The sequence below is a fragment of the Corvus brachyrhynchos genome, unplaced genomic scaffold (assembly GCF_000691975.1).
Source record: "Corvus brachyrhynchos isolate BGI_N302 unplaced genomic scaffold, ASM69197v1 scaffold28, whole genome shotgun sequence".
NCBI lineage: Eukaryota > Metazoa > Chordata > Aves > Passeriformes > Corvidae > Corvus > Corvus brachyrhynchos.
In genome coordinates this window covers 3,070,998-3,093,352 of record NW_008246058.1, presented here as the reverse complement: position 1 = coordinate 3,093,352, position 22,355 = coordinate 3,070,998, and the positions used below count along the sequence as shown (strand labels likewise).

Genomic DNA, 22,355 nt, shown 5'->3' with positions numbered 1-22,355 from the left:
CCCATCACAGAGGGCCACTGGGTTGGTTAGTCAGGACTTGTCCTTGGTGAAGGTGTACTGGCTGTCCTGAATCACCATCCTGTTCTCCATGTGCTTTAGCACAGCTGCTAGGAGGACCTGCTCCACGATCTTCCCAGGCTAACAGATCAATAGGTCCCAGGGTCCTCCTTTCTACCCTTTTTAAATGGTGCAGTGTTGCCCCTTTTCCAGTCATATGGGACTTCACCTGGCTGCCATGACTTCTTGGATATCATGGAGAGTGGCTTGGCAACTACATCAGCTAATTCCCTCAGGACTCTGGGATGTGTCTTGTTGGGTCCCACAGACCCAACTTGTTCAGGTATGTTCAGGTTCCTCAGGTTCCTCACAAACCTAATATTCTCTTAAGTGGGAATTACTTTGTTCTGCTGCCTTGTTCCAGAGTGCAGTTTCCAGGGTGTCCTATTGTCCTTAAAATTCGGGGTCTTGATTTTACTCTTTGCCTGACCCATATCCCTCAGGAGTGTGAACTCCACCACTGCTTGATCGCTGCGGCCCAGGCTGCCTCCAATCTTGATGTCCCTGATTATCTCACTGCATTCATGACCATCAGGTCCATATCATATCCTCTCTGGCAGGGCTGTCCATTACCTGGCTCAAGAAGTTGCCCTCTATGCATTCCAGGATTCTCCTGCATTGCTTACAGCTCACTGTGCTACTTTCCCAGTAGATGTTGGGGTGGTTGAAGTCCCCAGCAGGACAAGAGCCTGTGAGTGTGATGCCTCCTGCAGCTGGAGCAGGAAGGCTTTGTCAGTTGGCTCCCCTTGATCAAGTGGCCTTTAGTGACACCAACCGCAAGGTTCCCATCTCAGTAGCCACATTCCAGTCATGGGATCTGTCCCACCAAGTTTCAGCAATGACAAGTAGGTCACAGCTTTCCAGCAGCACGGTGGCTTCCAGCTCATGTTCGTTGTGTGCATTGGTATAGAGGCCCTTCAGCTGGACTGTCACCTTCTTAGAGGGGCATCCCTTAATTCCTTTGAGGTATTTCACTGGTGTTTCCCTGATTGTTTCTATTATCCCAGGTGTCCCTGGCTCATGTCCATAAGATTTGCAATGTTCTCCAATGTGGTCAACACCTCTAGAGCCACTTGTCTGAGGGCTCTCATTAGCACTCTGTCCCTTTAACCTTGGTGTGCCCTCCCACAGCTTGTCAGAGGCAAACCTGATACTATCCCTCTTCCCTGGCATGTCTAGTTTAAAGCTCTATCAATGAGCCCTGCTGGCTCCTGAGCAAAGAACCTCTTCTCCTTTTGAGAAAGGTGAATCCCATCTGACGGCAGCAAGACTGGTGCCTTGCAGGCCATCCCATTGTTAAAGAAACCAAAATTCTGGCAGTGACACCAGCCACAGAGCCATGAATTAGACTGGGTCCATCTGTTTCTTGTTGTTGCCAGCAACTGGAAGGATAAAGGAAAAAGTTATGCGCTTCACATTGCCTTACCAACCAAGCCAAGGTGCTGAAGTCTCTTTGGATGACCCTTGGATTGTGATATTGCGGCTCCGTCGCCACGACACAGTAACGGGTAATAGAGCTATGCCAGGCTAGAAGTTTCCTGGAGATCTCCTGAACCTGGGCCCCAGGGAGGCATCAGACTTCCCTAAGAGGAGCATTTATCCAGCATGTTAGACCCTCTGTTCCCCTTAGAAAGGAATCACCTACAACTACAACCCGTCTTTTCTTCCTCACGGAGGTGGTTGTGATGTCTGGTTTAGGCCTTTCTGACCCTGTCAACACCTCTGGTGTAGCTGGACCTTCATCCTCATCATGTGTTGACTGGCATTCCACCCTCAGAGCCTCTCCTCACTGGGAGAGGGAGGTGGGCAGGGAGGGATTTCATCTGCTGCCTGAGCAAGGATTTCACTTTTTATCTGTTTTCTCCTTTCTGTGGAGCTACTGCTTTCTGCCTGCTGGGGGGAGGATACAGGAGACCCTTGATCGTGTGTTTTTTTCTGGTGGTGGTTCCTGTCTTAGGGAGGCAGGTTCCACCAGTCTGTCTCCTTCGCAGTCTCCCTGATGCTCCTTAACCGTCCTGCTTCCTCTCTTTAGCTGCCACCAGGCTGAGCAGATCGTCTACCTGGTCACACAGCTGTTGTTTGTTCTGCTGTCCAATACCAGTGACAATGGTGGAACTCAACTGAGAGTGTCCTGGAATCACCATGACTGGTCCTCTCCATGCTTCCACTCAGTTGGCAGAACCAGTTAAAAAGGTAAACAGGATGTTGGAAATCGTTAGCGAAGGGCTAAAGCAAACAAATGACAATTCTGCTTGAAATGGGCCTTTGCACTGATTGGTGTATGGCAGAGCAGGAGCTTCAGGCAGAGTCAAGAGAAGCTGCAGAGTGAAGCGTTTGGCCTTTGCTGGCATCACTTTCAGAAGGCAGAGATGGTGAAGGGCCATGAAGAAGGGGCTTCTGGTACTGCATCCAGGTTTTAGAGCTTACAACCATTTTCAAGCACAGGTAACCAATCCAGCCAATGGCAAAAAGCAGGGTCAAATGCTGAAATACTCATTAATGTTAAGGCAATAGGCACATGAGTAGTCAGCATTTCCTGAGAAACACCCAGTGGGGTGTGTCGCATACCCATACAATTGTAGATGGTTCCACCTATGCTATTACAGGGGCTAATTTGTCTTTTCATGGGAGCACACGAGTTTTCTTTGGCTCTGGCTCGATGCCTTGTTTATCTGGGAGCCATTCTTACATAACTATAGATTTTTCAGGTTTCTGTGATGCAGGCTGGTTTCCTTTGGATGCAAAATCATGTCCTTCATTTAGGCGAGGGCATCTTAACACTCTCTTCCAAGGTGTGGTTTCTGATAGCCCTGATATAGGGGCTGATACATATATGGTCCCAAAAATTTGTCTTCCCTAGTAAAGTATACAGAATTGTACGTACAAGCATTGACTTCTAACTGGTGTCAGTACACTCATGGCAGTACTGGTGGTGTGAGTTAGACTTTATGGATGCTTCTAGGCTATGAGACTGGATTCTTTAAGGGCAGGACAGGCAGAGGAAGCTTGCAGAGGGATAAGAGTCCATGGTTGTAGCTGTGGCTTGTTAGCATGAAGGCTTTACTACACTGGGAGATGCCCAAGGCCAAAAACTGCCCCCCTCCACTGGTGGTGCTCTGCCTGTGATGGCCTCAGCACAGGCTCCTCCTGGGTATGATTTCAGGGAAAGGGGATTAGTGTGGAGTAGGGATCATTGCCAACACTGGGTGAACCAGGCTGCCCTGTTTTGGGTGTGGGCCCTGCTGTACCACAGGATGGGTCCTGACATGTTTTGTGCAGTTGTGAATCAACATCCTGAATCCAAAGGTTGATGTGGGCCTCCTGGGCACAATGCTGAGCACTGGATCATATACTTTTTATGTATGACATAAATGCACCTCTCATGTATATTTTGACATAAATGCACCTCTCGCCTATATTTCAACATAAATAAAACTCTGCTATTAAGGTTTTAGGTTACAAAGCTTTACCATCTTCCTCGTGACTGGATTTATTTGCTGCCTCTGCATTTCCTATGCCAGAACAGTGGTCATTTTATCAAGTGCTTTGCTCTTGTGTCTGCTGGAGGAAACTCTTGCAGAAGAGGACATTAGTAACAAGAAATAGGTTGCTATTTTGGGAATGTGGTGGATGTGCACTGACCTTGGCTAATTTTTGCTTTGCTGTTTAAGATGTGGATTGAAATGTATTTTGGTGGTGAGGATCCCATTATGATAAACAGAATTGCCCAATCAAAATTTATAAAGAAATAACATTTATTATGCGACCGAAATATCGGTCTCAAAAGCCATGATTGAGAAAAGCAGCCCCGAGCCCGGGGTCGGAGCTGGGTGAACAGGCATAGATCTGATCTCTATCGCACCAGACCTCCCAAGTTCACGAATGCTGCTTCGGCTGGTCCCTTCTTATACAGTTTTTGGGCAGAGTCCGAATTAATTCTATTTTTCTCACAATTTAACATATTCATGATGTTTTCTTGTCCCGAAGTTGGGCTGCACAAAGCCTTTCCTGGGTCTGATGAATTGTCCATCCTGGGTGATGAATGGGCCATCTCTGGTTCCTGGAACAGTTATTTTTAGTTCCCGGAATGTCCAATTCCTTATCAGATGAGATGTAAATATCAGACGGTGGTGATCAAGTCGTCATGGTGATAAGATCCAACCCCACCTGGGTGGAATCCTCACTTTTTGTTTACATCTGTGAGAGAACTTCTTTTAGTGTTGTGAAATTTTTCTCTCAGCTAGGCTGGTGGAGGGATTTTGAAACTCTGTCTCTGCATGGTCTTATTACATTTTAGTTTTATACATAATAGCACGAATTACATACTTTATAACACCATCTTGATGCGCAACCTGTTGCAGACACATAAACCAATCAAGAATTGCGATGAGATGGGGTCACCTGCTGGAAACCTTCTCCAGACCCCCTGCCTCCATCTGCTCTTGAGCCCTTAATAACACCTTCAGTGGGTGGAAGGGATTCTGTTAACCTTGAGCCTTACGCTGCTTTTTCTAGACAAGTTTTCTCCTTCAACTTGGAATCAACAGGAAGTAAGAGAAACTTTTGCAAAAGTCTGTCTTGGGATGCTGGGGGTCACTTGTGCTCCCTGGTGTCTTTTCTGATGCTAGAAAGCTTTCCTGACTAATGCTTGCTGCCTATATAGCATTCTGCTCCAAGGTCTCCAGGCAAGGAATCAGATCCAGTACCTGAGTTTTTCTGTGCCAAAGATGAGCTGTAAAGCGGCACCACTGTGGCTCAGGTTTGGCCATGTGGTAACTCAGCATTCACAGGTAATTACAGGGGGGTGGAAACTGAGTGTTAGCTTACTGTGGTTTCCTGTTGCCATGGTTTAACCCCAGCCAAGCCCCAGGCAGCTGCTCACTCACTCCCCCACCACTGAGATGAGGGAGACGATTGGAAGAGTAAAAGCCAGAAAACTTGTGGGTTGAGAAAGAGACAGCTTAATAGGGAAAGCAAAAGCTGTGCACACAAGCAAAGCAAAACCAAGATTTAATTCACTGCTTCCCATGGGCAGGCGGGTGTTCAGCCATGTCCAGGAGAGCAGGGGCCCATCACATGCAACGGTGACTTGGGAAGACAAACACCATAACTCCAAACGTCCCCTCCTCCCTCCTTCTTCCTCCACCTTTATATGCTGAGCATGATGTTACATGGTCTGGAATATCCCTTTGGTCAGTTTGGGTCACCTGCCCTGGCTGTGTCTCCTCCCAATCTCCCATGCGCCCCCAACTTCCTCACCAGTATGGCCATACGAAAATCAGAAACTGCCTTAGCTCTGTGTAAGCCCCTGCTCAGCAATAACAAAAACATCTCCTTATTTTCAACTCTGTGTTCAGCACAAATCCAAAACACAGCCCCAGAGCAGCCACTGGGAAAAAAGATGACCAGCACACCTTTGTATACAAAGGGCACTTGCTGGTTGCTGTAGAGCATACATGGAGCTGCTCCATCTCTCTGTAGTGTATTTGGTGGTCACATTTTTTATTCTGTACAGGCTAGTTTCTCCAGAAAATGACATCTGGAAACAGTGCATATAGATGTTATTTGCAAGCCCAGCTTGGGACAATTGAATCAGAGCTCTTTGTTTTCCTGTGTCAGATCACATCAGCATCACCCAGCATCATTCACTCCATACAGTGCCTACACACACTACCTGCCAGCGGCTGTATTTGACACATACCATCTTTATAACCAGATAAATTAAAGCCTGTAACAGGGAGGCGTTTCTCCTCTCAAACTTCTGAATTACCAGTCATCACTGCTCAGTGCTGCTAAGAAGACTCGTCTGATGCCCCAGAACAATACCGTGGGGAGCTGCACAGCTTCAAAATATCCCTATAATCTGCTTTTAAGGAATGGCATACCTGTAGAAGTAAATAATCTTGATTATTCATTAGCTCAATATTTGGTGAAGGTGCTTATTTTCTAAATGCAAAATAGAGATGTGTTGGGGTGACCCAGCCTACTGCAGGGCTCAGGCAGCGAGATGCCAATCAATCCCAGCCCATCCCCTGGATCGAGTTTCCTGAAGAGGCAGACTCAGAGGGTGGGTCGAGGGGCAGCTCAGAAGCCTAAGCCGCACCCCCTGGGCTGTGCCCGGGTACAAGCCACCTCCCCCGGTTCGGGAAAATTCTCGGTTACTCCGTTGTTCACTGGTTCTCTGTTATAACTCCCGCCTCTCGGTTCCCCCCGCCGGCTTGTAACTCATTCGTTGTTTTCCCCTTTCACCGGGGTTTTCAAATTCCCTATAAAACTGAGGACAAGCCTCAAGGGAGGATCCCATCCCATCCCATCCCATCCCATCATTCCCATCACATCGGATTCCAGCCTTCCGAGCTTGTTCAGGTTGTGAAACTTCTAACAATAAACCTGTTAGAAGCCAGACCCGGACAGCCTCTCTCTTCCTTTGCCTCCGAGCTAAGGTGAGCTGATCCCATTTGTTCCTGCCGTGTTTCCTCTGCTGAGAAGCCAGCTAGCTAGCTCAGCCAGCAGTCCTTTTCCTGATGCTGAAGTCGCTTCAGTGATCCGCAGAAGTAGCGCAGCTGGACTCTCTCTGACCTGGGGCACGCCAGAGTTGGTGCCTTCAGCACCAAACGCTGCGTTAGAGATGGACACGGTATTCAAAGTATGACAAGATTTAAAAGACACAAGCATGCAGAAATGAGATTTTATCTGTATTAGCTGTGTGATTCAGCCAGTGAGAAGCGTGAGGCATCACAATCTTTAATCCTGTGCAGACAGCTCAGCACTGGGGACCCCTGGGGCACTTTGATTTTGACATCTGGGAGGGTGTTGATAGAGATTTTTGTATTAAAATTAACCCTACACCAGCCAAATCCAGCACAATGGAGACTCAAGTTTTCCCGAGACTCCTCCTTTTCCTAGGATGGCATTTCAAATTCCCAGTTAACATGCAGACTAAATAAAACAGGCTTCCCCTGGGCAGATCTGGGTGTGAGGCTTTCAAGATTGCCTCAAGCCAGCTAAGAGCTTTCCTGGGCCTGGTTAACCAGTTAAGCAATGGATAATGGTGCTTGGATACCACTGTCTGCCACTGCTGAACTTACCAGTAAATGCAATAGACTGGGCCTTGTGTTACATGCTGAGTGAACTGAGAGTTACATTTTAAACATACTACTGGTAACTTGGTCTTAATTCCCGTCACTGCTAATTGAACCAGGTAGCTCAGGCTGGAGCTGACTGTAGGGTGAGGTACAGCCATGGCAGCTCTGGTTTTGGGGCAGCAACAGGACATGACCCCTCTCAGGAAGGCTCCTGCCACCACTGACAGGCACAGCAGTGACTGCAGGGGCACAAAATAGTCAAATCATTCCCCCATCCCTGCTTCAGTGGGACACAAGAACTGTGTTTTTAATTGATTACAAATATTTACAGATGGAGAATTTGAAGATGGAGAATGTTGTTTTATGTTATTTTGTAACCACTGGACTCTGCCTAGCAGGCTGCTGCTCCCTGTGAGCACAGTGGGGGTTTCCTAGGGCCATGCCATTAATCGCATCCCGGAGTCCATTTCGGACAGCCCTGCCATCTGGCTCCGGCAGCCAGCAGCGTTACAATGCAGTGAATGGTAAAGAAGGCAGAGAAGGGTCTCTCATGAGGGCTTGAGATGGCTTTAATCACATCTTGTCCCTGCAATGTTCACACGTAGAGAGACAACGAGGTCTGGGTGCGGGGCGGTTTTGTCAGGGCCCAGGGGCGGTCCCTGGGCGGGGTTGGGGTACAGGAGCAAATAGGGAGAAACCGAGGGAGTGGCCAAGGCTAAGGGAGGGAAGAAGGGGAACATACAGAATCAGAGGGTTAACCGGCCACCACAATGTTACTTAATTTGTCTAACACTCTTTTCACTGCCTTATTTGCTGTTATTTTTTTAAAAGTACAGATTTTGAAGGCTGGAAGCCTTGTTTTCATGGATTTCTACTTATTTTAATTATGGACAGATGAGACATTAATCATGAGTACAACTAATTGCTGTCTGCTAGAATCACACCTCTATAATTATTCTAAATAATAATTTTTCTAGTTTTGTCTGAAGAGCCACAGGAGTTAAAATTAAGCATCATAATTAAAATTTGCATTAATTACATTTTGACTTCTGTGGCACACTATGTATTGGTCTGTTTGTACCTGCTTGCAGTGAAAAGGATTCCCTGAACTGGTGGTTTTTACCCAGATAAGGCATGAGATATGATAATTTACAATGTGGAAAGCCAGTTAACTCAGGCATTGTGGACACACCCTAAAGTGGATTAGCTCAGTCAGATCTTCATCAATCATTATTAAGACTGTGGGTGTAATATAGAAGAAGAAATGCAGGGATATAATCCCTGCTGAGGAATACTGTGATGATCTAGTGCACAGGAAAGATTCCCGCCAATGTTTATGGGCTACTTCAGATGCAGAAACGAATTACATTTATTTTTCCAGTTTTTTCTGGTCTGCCTGTGAACCCTAGTTTTCCTTAATAATATCATAATTGATTTTTCTGCTTGCTGAGTCCCAGCAGTAATGTACATTGCCAGTGAATGCCCCTTGTAGCTGTTCCTGCCAGGGCTCAGTGTAACTCATAAAGAGGACCTAAAATTTGAAGCTTCATTGTAAATAATTGCCTTAATAACATAAGTCTTAATGCATTAAGAGTTTTCTGTGTGTTTTAATTTAACCATCTTTAGGAAACTGTGCTACTGTGGGGACAGGATATTTGCAGTTGTTTGGGGAAAGTTTAGAGCTTTCTAAAGGAAAAGCTTAAAAATGAACTGAAATAGAGAAAAAATAGTGTAACCCAATTTGTATTCTGCCACTGTTGGTCTTTGCTTTCTTACCTGTTAAAGTGGAAATACATATTTCTTTTGTGGGTTAAACATTTAAGACTTCAGGTTGTTAATGCTGGGTGATACCTGACTTCCCACTTCACCCGTTTCACCTTCTCCTTTCTGTAATTTTTTTTTGTGCAGTCTTACTGTGGTGCTCCCTTTCTTCTGCTTTACAGCTCTGTTTGCTTATCTGGCTTCAAAGGTGAATCAATAAGAGCAATCATCATTATGGAGTTAACTAAAAGGCATTTGTTAGCGATCAAACAATGAACAAATGGTGATTAATTGACATCCGAATGAAAATCAAATGGTAATCAAAGGGTGATTGGGTATGTATTGGGTCTGGCTGAGATGGAGTTCATTTTCCCCACAGCAGCCCTCACAGCGCTGTGCTCTGCATTGGTAGCTGAAAGGTGTTGATAACACCCCAGAGTTTTGGCTACAGCTGAGCAGTGCTGGCACAGCACCAGCGCTATCTCTCCAACATTCCCTGCCCATCAAGGGGCTGGAGGCAGCGAAGGTCCTGGGAGGGCACAAAGCTAGGACAGCTGACTCAAATTGACCAGAGGGGTATTCCATACCATATGACATCAGCTCAGACAGAAAAGCTGCAAAAATAAGGTGGAGGAGGGGGAATTTGTTATTTACAGGGCTGGCCTAGCGACTGCTTTATGTGCTGAGGCCCTGCTTCCTGGGAAGTGGCTGATGGCAAGTAGAGAATAATAATTTTTTTTTCCTCTTTGCTTGTGCATGCACTAACTTTTGCTTTTGGTTTGGTAAACTGCCTTATCTCAAGCTATAAGTCATTTTCCGTCTTATTTTCTCTCCCTTTCCAGCTGCAGAGGGGAGTGATAGAGAAGCTGGACGGGCACCTGGCCTCCAGCCAAAGTCAACTCCACCACAGGCAATAACTGAATTTGTGACTTGATGATGACTTAAATGATGATTCACATGGTGGTAAGACAGAGGTAGAACACTGCTACTTCCTACACTTCTAACAATGGCTGGATAATGCCATTAGAATACAGTATAACTTTGGGTCTAAGGAAAGCTGTCACTTACCTTGCTGGGGATATCAGATGCTGGGTAAGGGGTCTGAGTCTTGAGGAATAACCTTGAGGGATGTCCCTGCTGAAGCTGCGCCAAGTCTCAAACTGTGCCGGGGAGGTTCGGGTCTTGGACATCAATTTCAGGAATTTCTTCTCAGAAAGGGTGATTAAACATTGAAATGGGCTGACAACGGAGGTGATGGAGTCACCATTCTTGGAGGTGTTTAAGAAAAGACTGGGTGTGGAACTCAGTGCCATGGTCTAATTGACATGGTAGAGTTCAGTCAAAGGTTGGACTCGGTAATCTTGGAGGTCTTTTCCAACCTAATTGATCCTGTCATTTTGTGCTTTAGGGTGATCACTGCTGTGCCTGGAATGCAATGGGCTGTACAGATTTTTATTGGGTAAAGTGATTGACTCATAGCCTGCCTTACCTCTGCTGTACGTGCAGGAGTACAGCCATTGCTGTGTTAATCATGTCCATTCTCAGCTCAGCCGATATTCTTTACTCCTGGTAAAGATGTGGCCCAGGCTCCTCCGTTCCTGGAAATGTGTAACCCAGCACAACTCTCCAGATCTGCACAGCAGGGCTGACCTCGGTCAGGGCTCTTGTCAGTGTTGCCTGAACCACTGTGCTGTTCTCCCACCTAGAGCACACCTGGAGGGAGATGTGGAGGCCAGGATGGCACTGGCTGCCTGGGGAAGCTGCTGTGTCTCAGCTGGCATCAAAGCTCTTGCATGGATGGGTAGGGAGCCAGGTGCTGGGCAAGCCCCCGCCTGCTGGAAAGGGAAGGGCTGTGCTCTCAACACAGCAGCTGCTGGCACAGAATGCAGGAGGTAAAATCCTTCCCCACCCTGAAAACCAGGTTACTGTGGCGTGGGTTCAGCTTTTGCAAAGGCTGATTTGGTAACAGGTAAAACAACAACACAGTGGCGACACTGAACCCCACAGATCAGAAATCAGTCCTTCAGCAGAGGAGGACCAGTTTGGGGAACATATTTAAACAATGTGCACATAAAGGACTCCATGGGAGCTTCTGGGGTGTATTCCTGGATGGGGGGAGAGCTGGCAGGTGTCAGAGAGAGGCTGCTCCTGATGCCCTGTGGATGGTAGTGGTGATCCTGGGTCCTGAACATCATTCCTGTCTTCAGGAAAAGCAAGAAGAAGGATGAGGAAAGCTGTGGGACTGCCAGCCTCACCATAAACCTTGGGAAAGTGATGAGACAAATAGACCTGGAAACCATTCCCAAGCATACAAAGAACAAGAAGGTGCTCGGCATGGGTTTACTAAGGGAAAACCAAACTTAACGCACTGGCTCAGCAGTGGGGCCCAGGGGATCATGATCAGCACTATGATGTCCAGCTGGAGGCTAGTTCCTAGTGCTGCACTCCAGGGGTTGATACTGGAGCCAGTACTGTTTAATGGCTTTGCTAATGACCAGGGCAATGGACCCTCACCAGTTTGTAGGTGATACAAACCCACGAGGAGCAGCTGACAGAGCAGAGGGTTGTGCTGCCATTCAGGGGGACCTGGACAGGCTGGAGAAATGGTCCAACACAAAGTTCAGGAAGACCAGCAACTGCCGGAAAACAACTTGGCAGAAAAGTTGTTCCTGGGGAAAAGCTGTTTTCCCCTGGATTTCCCTGGAATCCTGGGAAAATCGAATTCACTCCTGCAGAGACACATCTGGGTGCTGAGTCCAGTGCTGGACTCCCCACCATGACTGACATGGACACACCGAAGGGCCATGGAGATGATTAATAGCTTGGAGCACCTGCCATATGAGGAGAGGCTGAGAGCTGGGACTGCTCAGCCTGGAGAAGAGAAGGCTAAGGGGAATCTAATTCATGTGGATAAATATTCAATGGATGGAGGGAGTAAAGAAGAAAGAGCCCAGTGACAAGACAAGAGCCAGCTGGGAAGAACTGAGACATGGGAAATTCCATTTTAACATAAGACAGAACTTCTTTCACTGTTTAGTTGGTCAAACACATGGGCAGATCACCCAGAGAGACTGGGGAGTCTCCATCCCAGGGATATTCAAAACTCAGCTGCCTGTGGTCCTGTGCCAGCTACCCTGCTCTATGCAGGAGTGTGGGCTGGACAGTCCCAACATGGGACTATCCCTTTAGCTGTGGCATCTGCCTCGTCTTTTTCAGTCTGATAATCACCTGTCCAGGCTGTCCCTGTGATAGGGTAATATCCCCTGCTGACAATTCCACAGCAACTCCATGCAAGATAATTAAGCCAGGTGTACCAACCAATGTTCCATACTGTGGAAGCTTGGAAGATAAGGGGGCTCATGTGTAGGTAGCAAACTCAGTAGTGGAGCCAGCCAAGGATTGTTGGTAAAAACAGCAAAGGATTGTTGTGGCTGGAAATGGGGCTGCAGGAGGCAGGGAAGCCATGTCTGAGAAAAATGTCCTTGTTCTGGCTCCTGGAGATAAGCACAACACAGTCAAGAAACTTATCTTTAGGGCGGGAAAAACTCATCTATAAAAAAATACCCCCACAAGGCCTGGGCATGCTCCCAAGGACACCCCATCAGCTGGGCCCATGCTAGAGCCAGGACTGGTGATCTCTTTTTCTCTCCGTCTTCCTTTCTTTCTCTCTCCCCCTCTTTAATCCAGCTCTATCTCTGTGTCCACCCCCCCACCCCTCCTGTTTCACCCCACCCCTTTATCCAAACCCCACTGCTGTGTGCTTAGGTAGGAGGTCAGGGACTAACATATCAATTTCCAAGCCAAATGTATAATTTACTAATAAAACTTTGTGAGGTTTTGTGGACCTTCTGACTTTTGTCATTCCTTTTGACCACGAGCACCTACAAATCTTGGGTGCTCCCTTCCCCTTAAAGTTGGGACATTACACGTACCATGAGTGAAAATTATGTGACTAAACAGCTTGTTCCCAACATTAGTCATGTTACAATTGCACTAATATTTGTGCCTTTAAGTAGCCTAACAGGACTTTTCAGCTGTGAATATTTAATTATGTCCTCTATAGAATTAAACTAACTGTTTGTAGTACATAGGGAGACATCAAACCTCTTTACACTGTGTATGCATTCTCACTCATGGTCCTTTTCAAAAGAAAATTGTATTTGGAATCAACAGTCCTCGCAAACTATCCAACACCTTTATTTCCAGTTTCATTATTCATTTCTGATACAAAAGTCAAACTTCCACAAATAGTTCTTCAGAACAAAAAAACTAAATGATTTATACATAAACAATTACATGCAGCATTTATAATGTTCAGTACAAAATGTATGCTGTTTAGAGGAGATGCTGCGTATCATGCCAAGATTTAAACAAGGGTTATATAGACTAGTGCTGATGGTTACATTTCACAGACAGCTGTAGGCACTGCCTTGAAGCACAGAAAAGACACAGTTCTGAACAGCTGTAGTTGCCTCATCCTCAGGCCCCAACTCCTCATTTCAGGTTTGGAGAAAAGCCTTGATCCTTCTCCATATTCATAGAACAGTTCTGAATTCATCAAAAATGAAGCTTGGCACGTGTGCTTCAACAACCTGAGGGACACAGGAAGGCACAGTTAGGCATTTGCATTATCCATTTATTGTCCATTCATCCATTAACAAGCATATCTGATCTATGACTCAAGCACACACACTATTGACCTGAGGCACCCTGGCATGAGGATGTGCTCCTGGATGTGTTCCTGGATGTGCACAGAGCAAGGAAGGAACAGCACAGCCTGGGCTGTGATGAGGTGCCAGGAGCACAGGACTGTGTAGGACTGGAGGAATGCTGCTGCCCTCTCTGCTGTGTCTCCACACAGCACCAGGCTGGAGTGGGAGCTGGACAGGCAGCAGCTACAGGGGCAGGACTGACACAGGGACCTCCTACCACACTGTACTGTGGGCTGGGAAGAGGAGACTGGAAGAATCTCACTCTCTTGTCAGTATTAGTTGGGAAATGGCTTCTTCAAGGACCACTGAGGTACAGCCTATATATAGCAAACAGGATTATGACTTATTTTTAATACTATGTATAAATAATAGATCATCTTCAAATGTAGTTGTGTTTAAACCTGAAATAAAGTCTCTCTACAAGCACAGACTTTTAGCACTTCCCTTGCATGTGAGACAAGGAAGCTGCCTGGGAAATCAGGCTTTGGCAGAAGTGAAGGGAAGACTGGATACAATGTTTCACCAAAATTTAGACTTGTTAATTAGCTTTTTTCCCTGTGTTTTAAATACTGTTAAGTTTAGTATTACTTGGAAACATCTTGGAACTTCTGTTTTATTTCTTTCCTTCCCAACAGCCCCCAGCAATGTACACTGAAGATTAAATTTAACAGACTTGTTTGAAATTGGCACAAAGCTGAAATCCTTTATTAGTATTCATCTATTTATTCCTGTGGTAATGGGACTGATCTCTATGAATCAGGGCTGCTTCTGCATCAGCAGGGCCCTGACCTGTTATTTATTATGTTGGCTCCAGTGTAGTACAAATGGAAGGTGCGGCCAGTGTCTCCCTGGCCAGATCCCTTCATTGGCTGTAGTAGAATGGGACCACACATTCCCTGTTCTTTTTTCCAGAGAAAATGGTTGGGATGTTTAGGGGCATATTTAGAGACATGGAATTCTTTCTTACCTTTCTTGGTAACTTGGTGTAGCGAATGTAATCTTCCAGGAACATGAGGGCACCCACTACATCAGCAGGCATTTCTGGGATCTTCTGGCTAAAATTAAATCACCATGGAGATCACACTCTTACTAATTGACTAGTTACTTGGATTAAATTACCTGAAAATGCCAGCCTTCAAATAACACCATTTCTACTAGGTGCCATGTGATTCCATTACAAATAGAAATAGTGTTTTAATCTTGTACTTAGTAAAATATATCGTTGTTATTGTGTAATGCAATCATAGAATAGTTTGGGACCTTAAAGATCATCTAGTTCCAATGCCCCTGCCATGGGCAGGGACAATTTCCACTGGATCAGGGTGTTCATGGCCCCATCCAACTTGGCCTTGAACACCTCCAGGCATGGAGCATCCACAATTTCTCTGTGAAACCTGTTCCAGTGCCTCACCACCCTCACAGGAAAGAATTTCCTCCTAACATTAATCTCAATCTCCCCTCTTTTAGCTTAAAATCATTTTCCCTTTTCCTGTCCCTGTCAGCCCACATAAAGAGACTCTCTCCATCTTTTTTATAAGGTCCCTTCAAGTACTGAAAGACTGCCAATGTCACTGATACTCAGCTAGAAAAAAAAACCTGACAAAGCAGTGATAATACTACTACAGGTGATACTTGGGTAAAAAGTAAAACATGGATACCTTGTGCACTGCTCCATCGTTGAACGAATAAACTGACCAATCAGAGCCAGAAACTGTTCTGTGTATCTTGAGTGAAACTGTTTCAACAGAGTAAGGAGCCCCAGAACCAAAGGAAGCCAGTCAATTTGATCAGCTGGCCGCTTGCACAGCACTCCTGCACAGAAAAAACCCCAAAACAACACAGGTTTATAAAACAGAACATATTCTTATAGCACAGACTAACTTATGTAATATACTTTTCATGATTTTTTTGCTCTGTCTCTCCTTCTGCTTGCCCACAAAAGAAAATTCAAACCTCATGTAACAACTACATGTCTTTCATGGCAAATGGCTTAATGATACTAACTGAGGCACAGGATAGAATGAGAAACACAGGGGTTTGGATTCTGTTTCCTACCCCATTGCATTTGGCCTAAATAGTGTAACAAAACTCTCTGAACGTGATGGACTAAAGTTAGGAACTCTGTATTTTCTATGCAGGTAATTTTACTATCTTCTCTACACATAACTTCACATAGGTTTTAATTAGATGCAGACAAACAGCAACTTACACATTACCTAAATTTCTGTTGTACTGAAGTTTGGGAAACTGGGAAATGAGGAATAGGAAGTTGACGGTGGGAAAATATGGCAGACGTTTTGTTGTTATGTAGATCTGAAGGAAAATAAAAAAAAAGAGTAGTACAGGACTTCTACATTTTTTTCCCTCAGTTAATAAAAAAATAGAAAAAAGCAAACTGCACCAAGCACCAGAATGTATGCCTGACCTTATTTAATGGATTGTGAATGCCAGCAGCTTCCAGATAAGCTGTGATTTCATACAGAAGAGTGTTGTCTTCTTTAGGATAAGGTAATGATGGGTTCTGATAATGTGCTTCAATGTCAGCCAGTATTGCTCTAAAAGGAAAATACATTTATTATATTAAATATTTTTTTTAATTATCCCCAAATAAGCCTTACATGATGCCACATGTCTTATTAATGTAAAAATTTCAGGGATACAAAACCTGTAAATGGTTACAATCAAGAGTAAAACACCTTTTCTGGAGTATGTTTTTACAAACATTGTATTTGATTCAAAATCAGAACGACACATATTCTGTTTCTTCTTCTCATCTAAATATGACTTCAAAACCAGATATAACCAAATGCTATTAGAAACTGCATGTTTAAACTAATTACTTGCCAAGTATTTATTTTTAATGTTTTTCTTGGGTTAAAAGTCAAATACCGATCAACAAAAACCTCCATGCAATCAGACTCCACATTTTGCTGTAATTTAGATTTTAAGGATTGCTGAGCTGATAACAATTACATCACAGTCATACACGCAGCTCTTCAGCACATTTTGCTTCTTACTTATTGAGATTTTCCAAAGCAGCAGCCAAATGCTTGGAGTCAAACCTGCAGGAATAATTTAATTCATTGGTAATCTGTCGTCTTAAAATCTGCATCTGACCAACCTGTTGAAACAAATACAAAAAGGGTGGTGTGTTAAACTGAATGCAATGAAGGACGAGTGAAGTCAAAGACTGACCCCAGCTGCACAGTGCACTCAGAGCAGAGATGTAAGTCACAGTGCTTGAGGTTTACACACAGTTCCCGGTAGCAGGTACAGGCCATGTGAAAAGGGCACAAAAAGGGTTAACAGGTATAAAATCCCTGTTACTTTTTTTACACTGGTGACAATGCCTGTACTCTGGTTCCCACCTCTCTGTAAATCTTAGGGTCAGCATGGCAGGAGGGAAAAACATCAGAGGCTCATTGTAATCAACCTTCCCCTTCCCTGGTCGTTACTCTTCACTCCAGTAACAAACCAACATTCACAGCACTCTGAAAAATGCTGGTCCCAATATATCATTACAGAGACAAGATAAAGAGCCAAGTTAATGGGACAAATTGTTTAAATCTTCAGCACAGTACAACGCCTTCTGTGGGAACAAGGCAAGTCCGGGAAATGCTACTGCTCCAAACTTTATCCTTGGGGATATCATGGTCACAAGGCACTGTGAGGAGTCTCAATAGTTCCTGATACTGAACACTAACTTAGCCTGCCCAGATCAGATCTCTAGTGCCAGACTCTGGTTTTGGTGAGCTATTTCTTATGAAAGTCAGTGCTAAGCACTTTGTGGAGTGTGAGGTGCTCACACAAATGAGGCTCAGGAGCTCTTGCAAACCGAGGCCTGCTTCACTTGTGATGCTACACAATTCCAAGTCAGTATAATACAACACTGTAAAATAAACAGAATAAAGTATCACAGAATCACATAATCATTAAGAAAAGACCTCTGAGATCACTGAGTCCAACCAATGACTGACCACCACCTTGGCACTGAGTGCCATGTCCAGTCTGTCCTTAAACACCTCCAGGGACAGTGACTCCACCCCTCCCTGGGCAGCCTGTTTCAATGCTTAACAAACTTTTCTATAAAGAAATTCCTCCTGATGTCCAACCTGAACCTCCCCTGGCACAGTTTGAGGCCACGTCCTCTTGTCCTGTCACTGGCTGCCTGGGAGAAGAGGCCAACCCCCACCTGGCTACAGTCTCCCTCCAGGGAGTTGTAGAGAGTTGTAAGGTCCCCCCTGAGCCTCCTCTACTCCAGACTAAACACCCCCAGCCCCCTCAGCTGCTCCTCACAGGACTTAACCCTCTAGACCCTGCACCAGCTCTGCTGCCCTTCTCTGGACATGCTCCAGCACGTCCCTGTCCCTCCTGAACTGAGGGGCCAGTATAACCAAAGAGCCTCGAGTGAATTCTGAGTAACAGTAAATCACATGAACCCACCTTCATTATGGAGTCCAAATAAGCTGTCCAGATCTTCTGTGTTTTTGCAATTGCTGTGGAATAAACCTTGTTTGAATTTGCTGAGAAAAGAAGAAGGGTGAGGCATTAAAAAAAGAACAAGTAAGAAGAGAAATAAATGCAAGTGTACAAAGACAATTGCTTTCTTCCATCTTAACCAGTAAGCACGTACCTATGATTCCTTTGAGGGGACTGACAGCATTCATAAGTGCTTTTAAGGTATCCTGTACTGCCCTGTCACGCAATATATTTTTCTGAAACATACTGAGGAAATTCTAATAAAAGAAAGAAATAATAAGTAAAATTATCACACATGCACTCTGATTAATTTTGATGGCACAGGAGTCACATTTTTTAACAGCAGGAAAAGACTATTTCCATAGATGAAGAGTTGAGGAATTCTGTAGTTTCATTTTTTGGAGTTATGCTAATCGATGTTAGGACAATTAAAAGATCCCCCTTGTCAGTATCTAATACCTACTATGGACAACTATTAATTCAATTTTTCAGGAAGAACTGTCTTCATTGGTACTTATTTTCCTTAAAATCTTTCACCAGGCTAGAACTAGGTTCTTCTCAGGAAACAAAACAACTTGGTTTCACATAGAGGCATTAGGGAACCAGCCATTACATAGAATTGACACCTTACTTATACCATGGTAGACTCAATCTAGTCTTTGTTGATGTCTAGTCAGAAAAATAGAAGTTGACCTGAGATCAACTTTTAAGTACACACACTGTGTACACCTTCAGAAAGCATCCCATAACACACAACCTGGAATTACACAGCACCATTTACTTATGGGCACCAGCTTTCCTGATTTTATTTGTAACTGAAATTTTTACTTTTGGGGCTGAACACCCAGTTTTCAAATAGTTTTGATTTCAGTTTACCATTTCAGTAATTAACATTTTTTTTATTTTATTAAAAATTATTAAACAAGAAAAGCATTGTAGCCTAGAGAAACTTAAGTTTAAAAATTACCTGCAGCTCCTTCACAATCATGAAACACAGCAGCCTGTCTAAGCCATTGAGACCAAAGATACCCAAAGTATCTTGGATCTCTGAGAAGAGACGACTATTGGTTACTTCTTGGTGAGTTTTGGTATCATACCAGGTATTCATCTGGTCAATGTAACACGTGATTCTGAGGAAAAAATAAGCGAACAACTACTTCAGAATAAGCTGCAGACAGTTCCTGTGATACTCTCAGTAATGAGTTACCTTTATCAGACAGATGAGAAAGATTCTCCAAGTATCTCAGGTGATGTTCAGTTATTCCTCTCTCCACCACAGCTCTGTCACCCTTCCCCGATTTCTGTCTCCTCCACTTGTTTAACACTGTTTTCCTTCTTAGACTAAAATCACAACTTTTCTACACTAATATTTAAAATGTACAGGATGGACTGGGTATATCTGGTTTTATATAAAGATATGACAGCTAAGGAAAAACTATCTCTCGTATTTTGGTTTGTGTATGGTGGAATTGGAGCTATTCAGTGCATGGTGCTTGTGACACACAGTACTTACTTTGGGTCTGTGATCCTCAGGATTTCTCTGCAAAGCCGACCAATAAATGTTACAGATTCATCCACAGGTGTGAATTTTGGTATAGGAATATGAGTAGACTGGTACATACTTTGCCAGTCTTGAATCTGAAAAATAAGTTTTAGAGTAATTTGCAGTGCTCCTTGCAACTTTTTAATTAGCTTAGAAATTTTCCTTTTGTTTGATTTAAAAGGAGTACACTGTAACACAATATTGTAAATCACACATAGCAGAACACTATAAAAACAGAATAAAGCAAAGAGAAGAATGAATCTTATTACAAAAGGATATTAAAATATTCTGGTTGGGGTGCTTTTCTCTTCTTATGTACAACTAATGCAGGGGGGATGCTGAAATATTTCAGAATAAGCTGGCGGCAGATGTTTTACACAGTAGTTAGCACATTCAGTCGAAGTCACAATGGTAGGAACAATGGGTACATATACTCCATCAGTCACAGGCTCTAACAGCCAAATATAAAGACATTTATCAAGTTTTTTGTTGTTTTTGGGTCTGAGTAGCACCTTTGTTCTTAAGAAGTTATTGCACTCCTGTTCCACGTTGTAGTTAATAATACGAGACACTTCCTCCTGCCAAATTTTTAAACCATATATGTTGACATAATCCTGGATATATTCAAATGATCGATGGAACCCATCCATTGTAGCTGCCATTTCTTTCAGTTTGGGCATAAGTTCACTTGGCTGGAGATAAAGAACAACAAAAAGATAAAACCAAAACTGTGAACAGGTAGAATTCAAAGAAAATGTAAAAGGCTTCTAAATACCCTTACAGAACAACCTCTAGAGCATTTTACCATGGTCCAGCCAGATCTGAAAAGCACTGAGACATTTATCAACATTTGGTATCTGAAGTAATTCTTACTAAATATTTTTTCCCCCCACTTCTAGTATTTATTTTTGCCTTCAGTTGTAGTATTGATTGATCTGGGAGATTCAACAGTCTGGACAGGATCAAAACAAGGAGTCACTCGTATTTATCATTGCCTATCTATGTTTACTTGGCTTATGTGACCTGTCAGTCATCACAGACAAAGGCAGAACCGTGAATTCGGAATTGACAGGACTGTTTGGAACAGAACAAAAATATGTTTCTTAATTTTATGTTAAAAGACAAACAAACAAAACTTATTTGAACATCAAATAAGGCACTCCAAATAACCTTCCAAAATTCAAAATGTATACTTTTTTACAATAAGGAAATCTGCACAGAAAAGCACAAATTATTTTCTAAAAGGCGTTATAATAAAAGAGGTCCCTACACACCCAAGATACATAAAAAATTAAAACCAAATAAAATTCTTACATACCTTGGCTCTAGGGTTAAAGATGAGGCCTCTGTGAAGAGCCAGGGCCACCCGTTTTACCAGCTCCTTCCTTATTCCATCCTCTAGTAACTGTTTTGGGTCCACCTAAGTAGAAGAAACATCTTTCCCTTAAAGTCAGAAAGGTATAAAAAATATAAAGGATTTATTTTGTACCAAGAAAGATATTAAATACTTTTGATAAATAGGAAGCACTGTTAACAGATACACTTAACCATCAGAACTTGTCCAAAGAATAAAAATTCACACACTTCTGCTACAGAATAAATGATTTCTTTAAGTGGAATGGCAAAGGTTTGTAGTTCCTATATTCAACCTTTGTTCACGATCCACTGAGAATGTTGTACAATTCTAAGCCAGTATGCATTAGGGAGTGTATCTTCAAGAATACTTGCTTCTGGTACTCCAAGATGTATAAATGTAGCCTTAATGTAGGCAGGGCAGTTTATACCAGTGGAAGAAACAGCTCTTCAGAAAAGCTTTCCAGCAGGAAAAACCCCCAGAGAACACCAACTATGGTGGATGAATCTATTTAGAACTGCGACTGTGGTTTCTTAAGAACCTTTAAAAAATACAGTTCTTATCTGTCTGCCAATTTAGGCATCACTGTTTGAAAATTTGTATGCAAACTTATATTTTCTTATCTTTCCTCAAGGTCTCACATATTGTGCTAAAGTGCTAATTGCCACCCCACGACTTTTTCCTATTGAAATAATGGATCATTACCTTGATGATACCAACTAAAGTCGTTTTCATCATGAGAATACCTTCAGTGAAGATTGAAATTGCATGGGTTAGCTTGGCAACCTGTAATAGAAAAACACAATTCATTGAAGTGATTCAATAGATGTAAATAATTTCTCTAAAAAGGTATCCACGTTTCCCAGTGGTAGCTTCCTGTTTTAGATTAAAGTAATTTGCACTGATACACTTTCAACTTTAGATACTGTTCTGGATTTACTTATAGTAAAATAATTACCTTTCTTTTAGTCAGATAAGTGTGCTAGCAGTAGGAAAGAAGAGGTACCTCTCAGAGGCTTCAGAGGGATTATGGAAGGGAAGACCAGCTATGTCTTGCGTGCACAAAACATCATGGACAAAACTCTCAGCTGATACCTTTGAGCAGGCTGGAGACAACAGCTCACAGTAGTTATTCCATAATAAAGCCTGCTGCCACAATGAGTCCACCTCAGTATTTCCACTGATGCAATACAGTAGCACATTCACTTTAAATTGTACAATTATTATTATCCTTATGCTCAGAGTTCAGACAAGCCAGTCTTTTGCCTTTCAGATGATTACAATACAGAATAGAGAAAACAGTTCAGACCTACAGTTCAACAGAAATCAGAAGTGAAAAGCTTTAGTAAAACGTGTTTTCCCTT

General features: G+C 43.6%; 1 protein-coding gene across 1 annotated transcript in view; it reads right to left on the bottom strand.

Annotated features, from left to right (window-relative positions):
* Positions 1–13,076: 13,076 nt before the first annotated feature.
* The window catches only part of KIAA0196 (KIAA0196 ortholog), a 32,788-nt gene continuing 23,509 nt past the window's right edge, over positions 13,077–22,355 (bottom strand). Inside the window, exons 17-29 of the mRNA XM_008642604.2 lie at positions 21,697–21,777; positions 20,956–21,057; positions 20,150–20,329; positions 19,608–19,732; positions 19,062–19,224; positions 18,249–18,351; positions 18,059–18,138; positions 16,633–16,736; positions 16,041–16,170; positions 15,832–15,928; positions 15,274–15,427; positions 14,583–14,670; positions 13,077–13,495 (exon numbers count right to left, since the gene is read on the bottom strand). Of these exons, the coding sequence (XP_008640826.1) occupies positions 13,439–13,495; positions 14,583–14,670; positions 15,274–15,427; positions 15,832–15,928; positions 16,041–16,170; positions 16,633–16,736; positions 18,059–18,138; positions 18,249–18,351; positions 19,062–19,224; positions 19,608–19,732; positions 20,150–20,329; positions 20,956–21,057; positions 21,697–21,777 (1,464 nt within the window). The 3' untranslated portion in view covers positions 13,077–13,438. The remainder of the gene's footprint in view (positions 13,496–14,582; positions 14,671–15,273; positions 15,428–15,831; positions 15,929–16,040; positions 16,171–16,632; positions 16,737–18,058; positions 18,139–18,248; positions 18,352–19,061; positions 19,225–19,607; positions 19,733–20,149; positions 20,330–20,955; positions 21,058–21,696; positions 21,778–22,355) is intronic.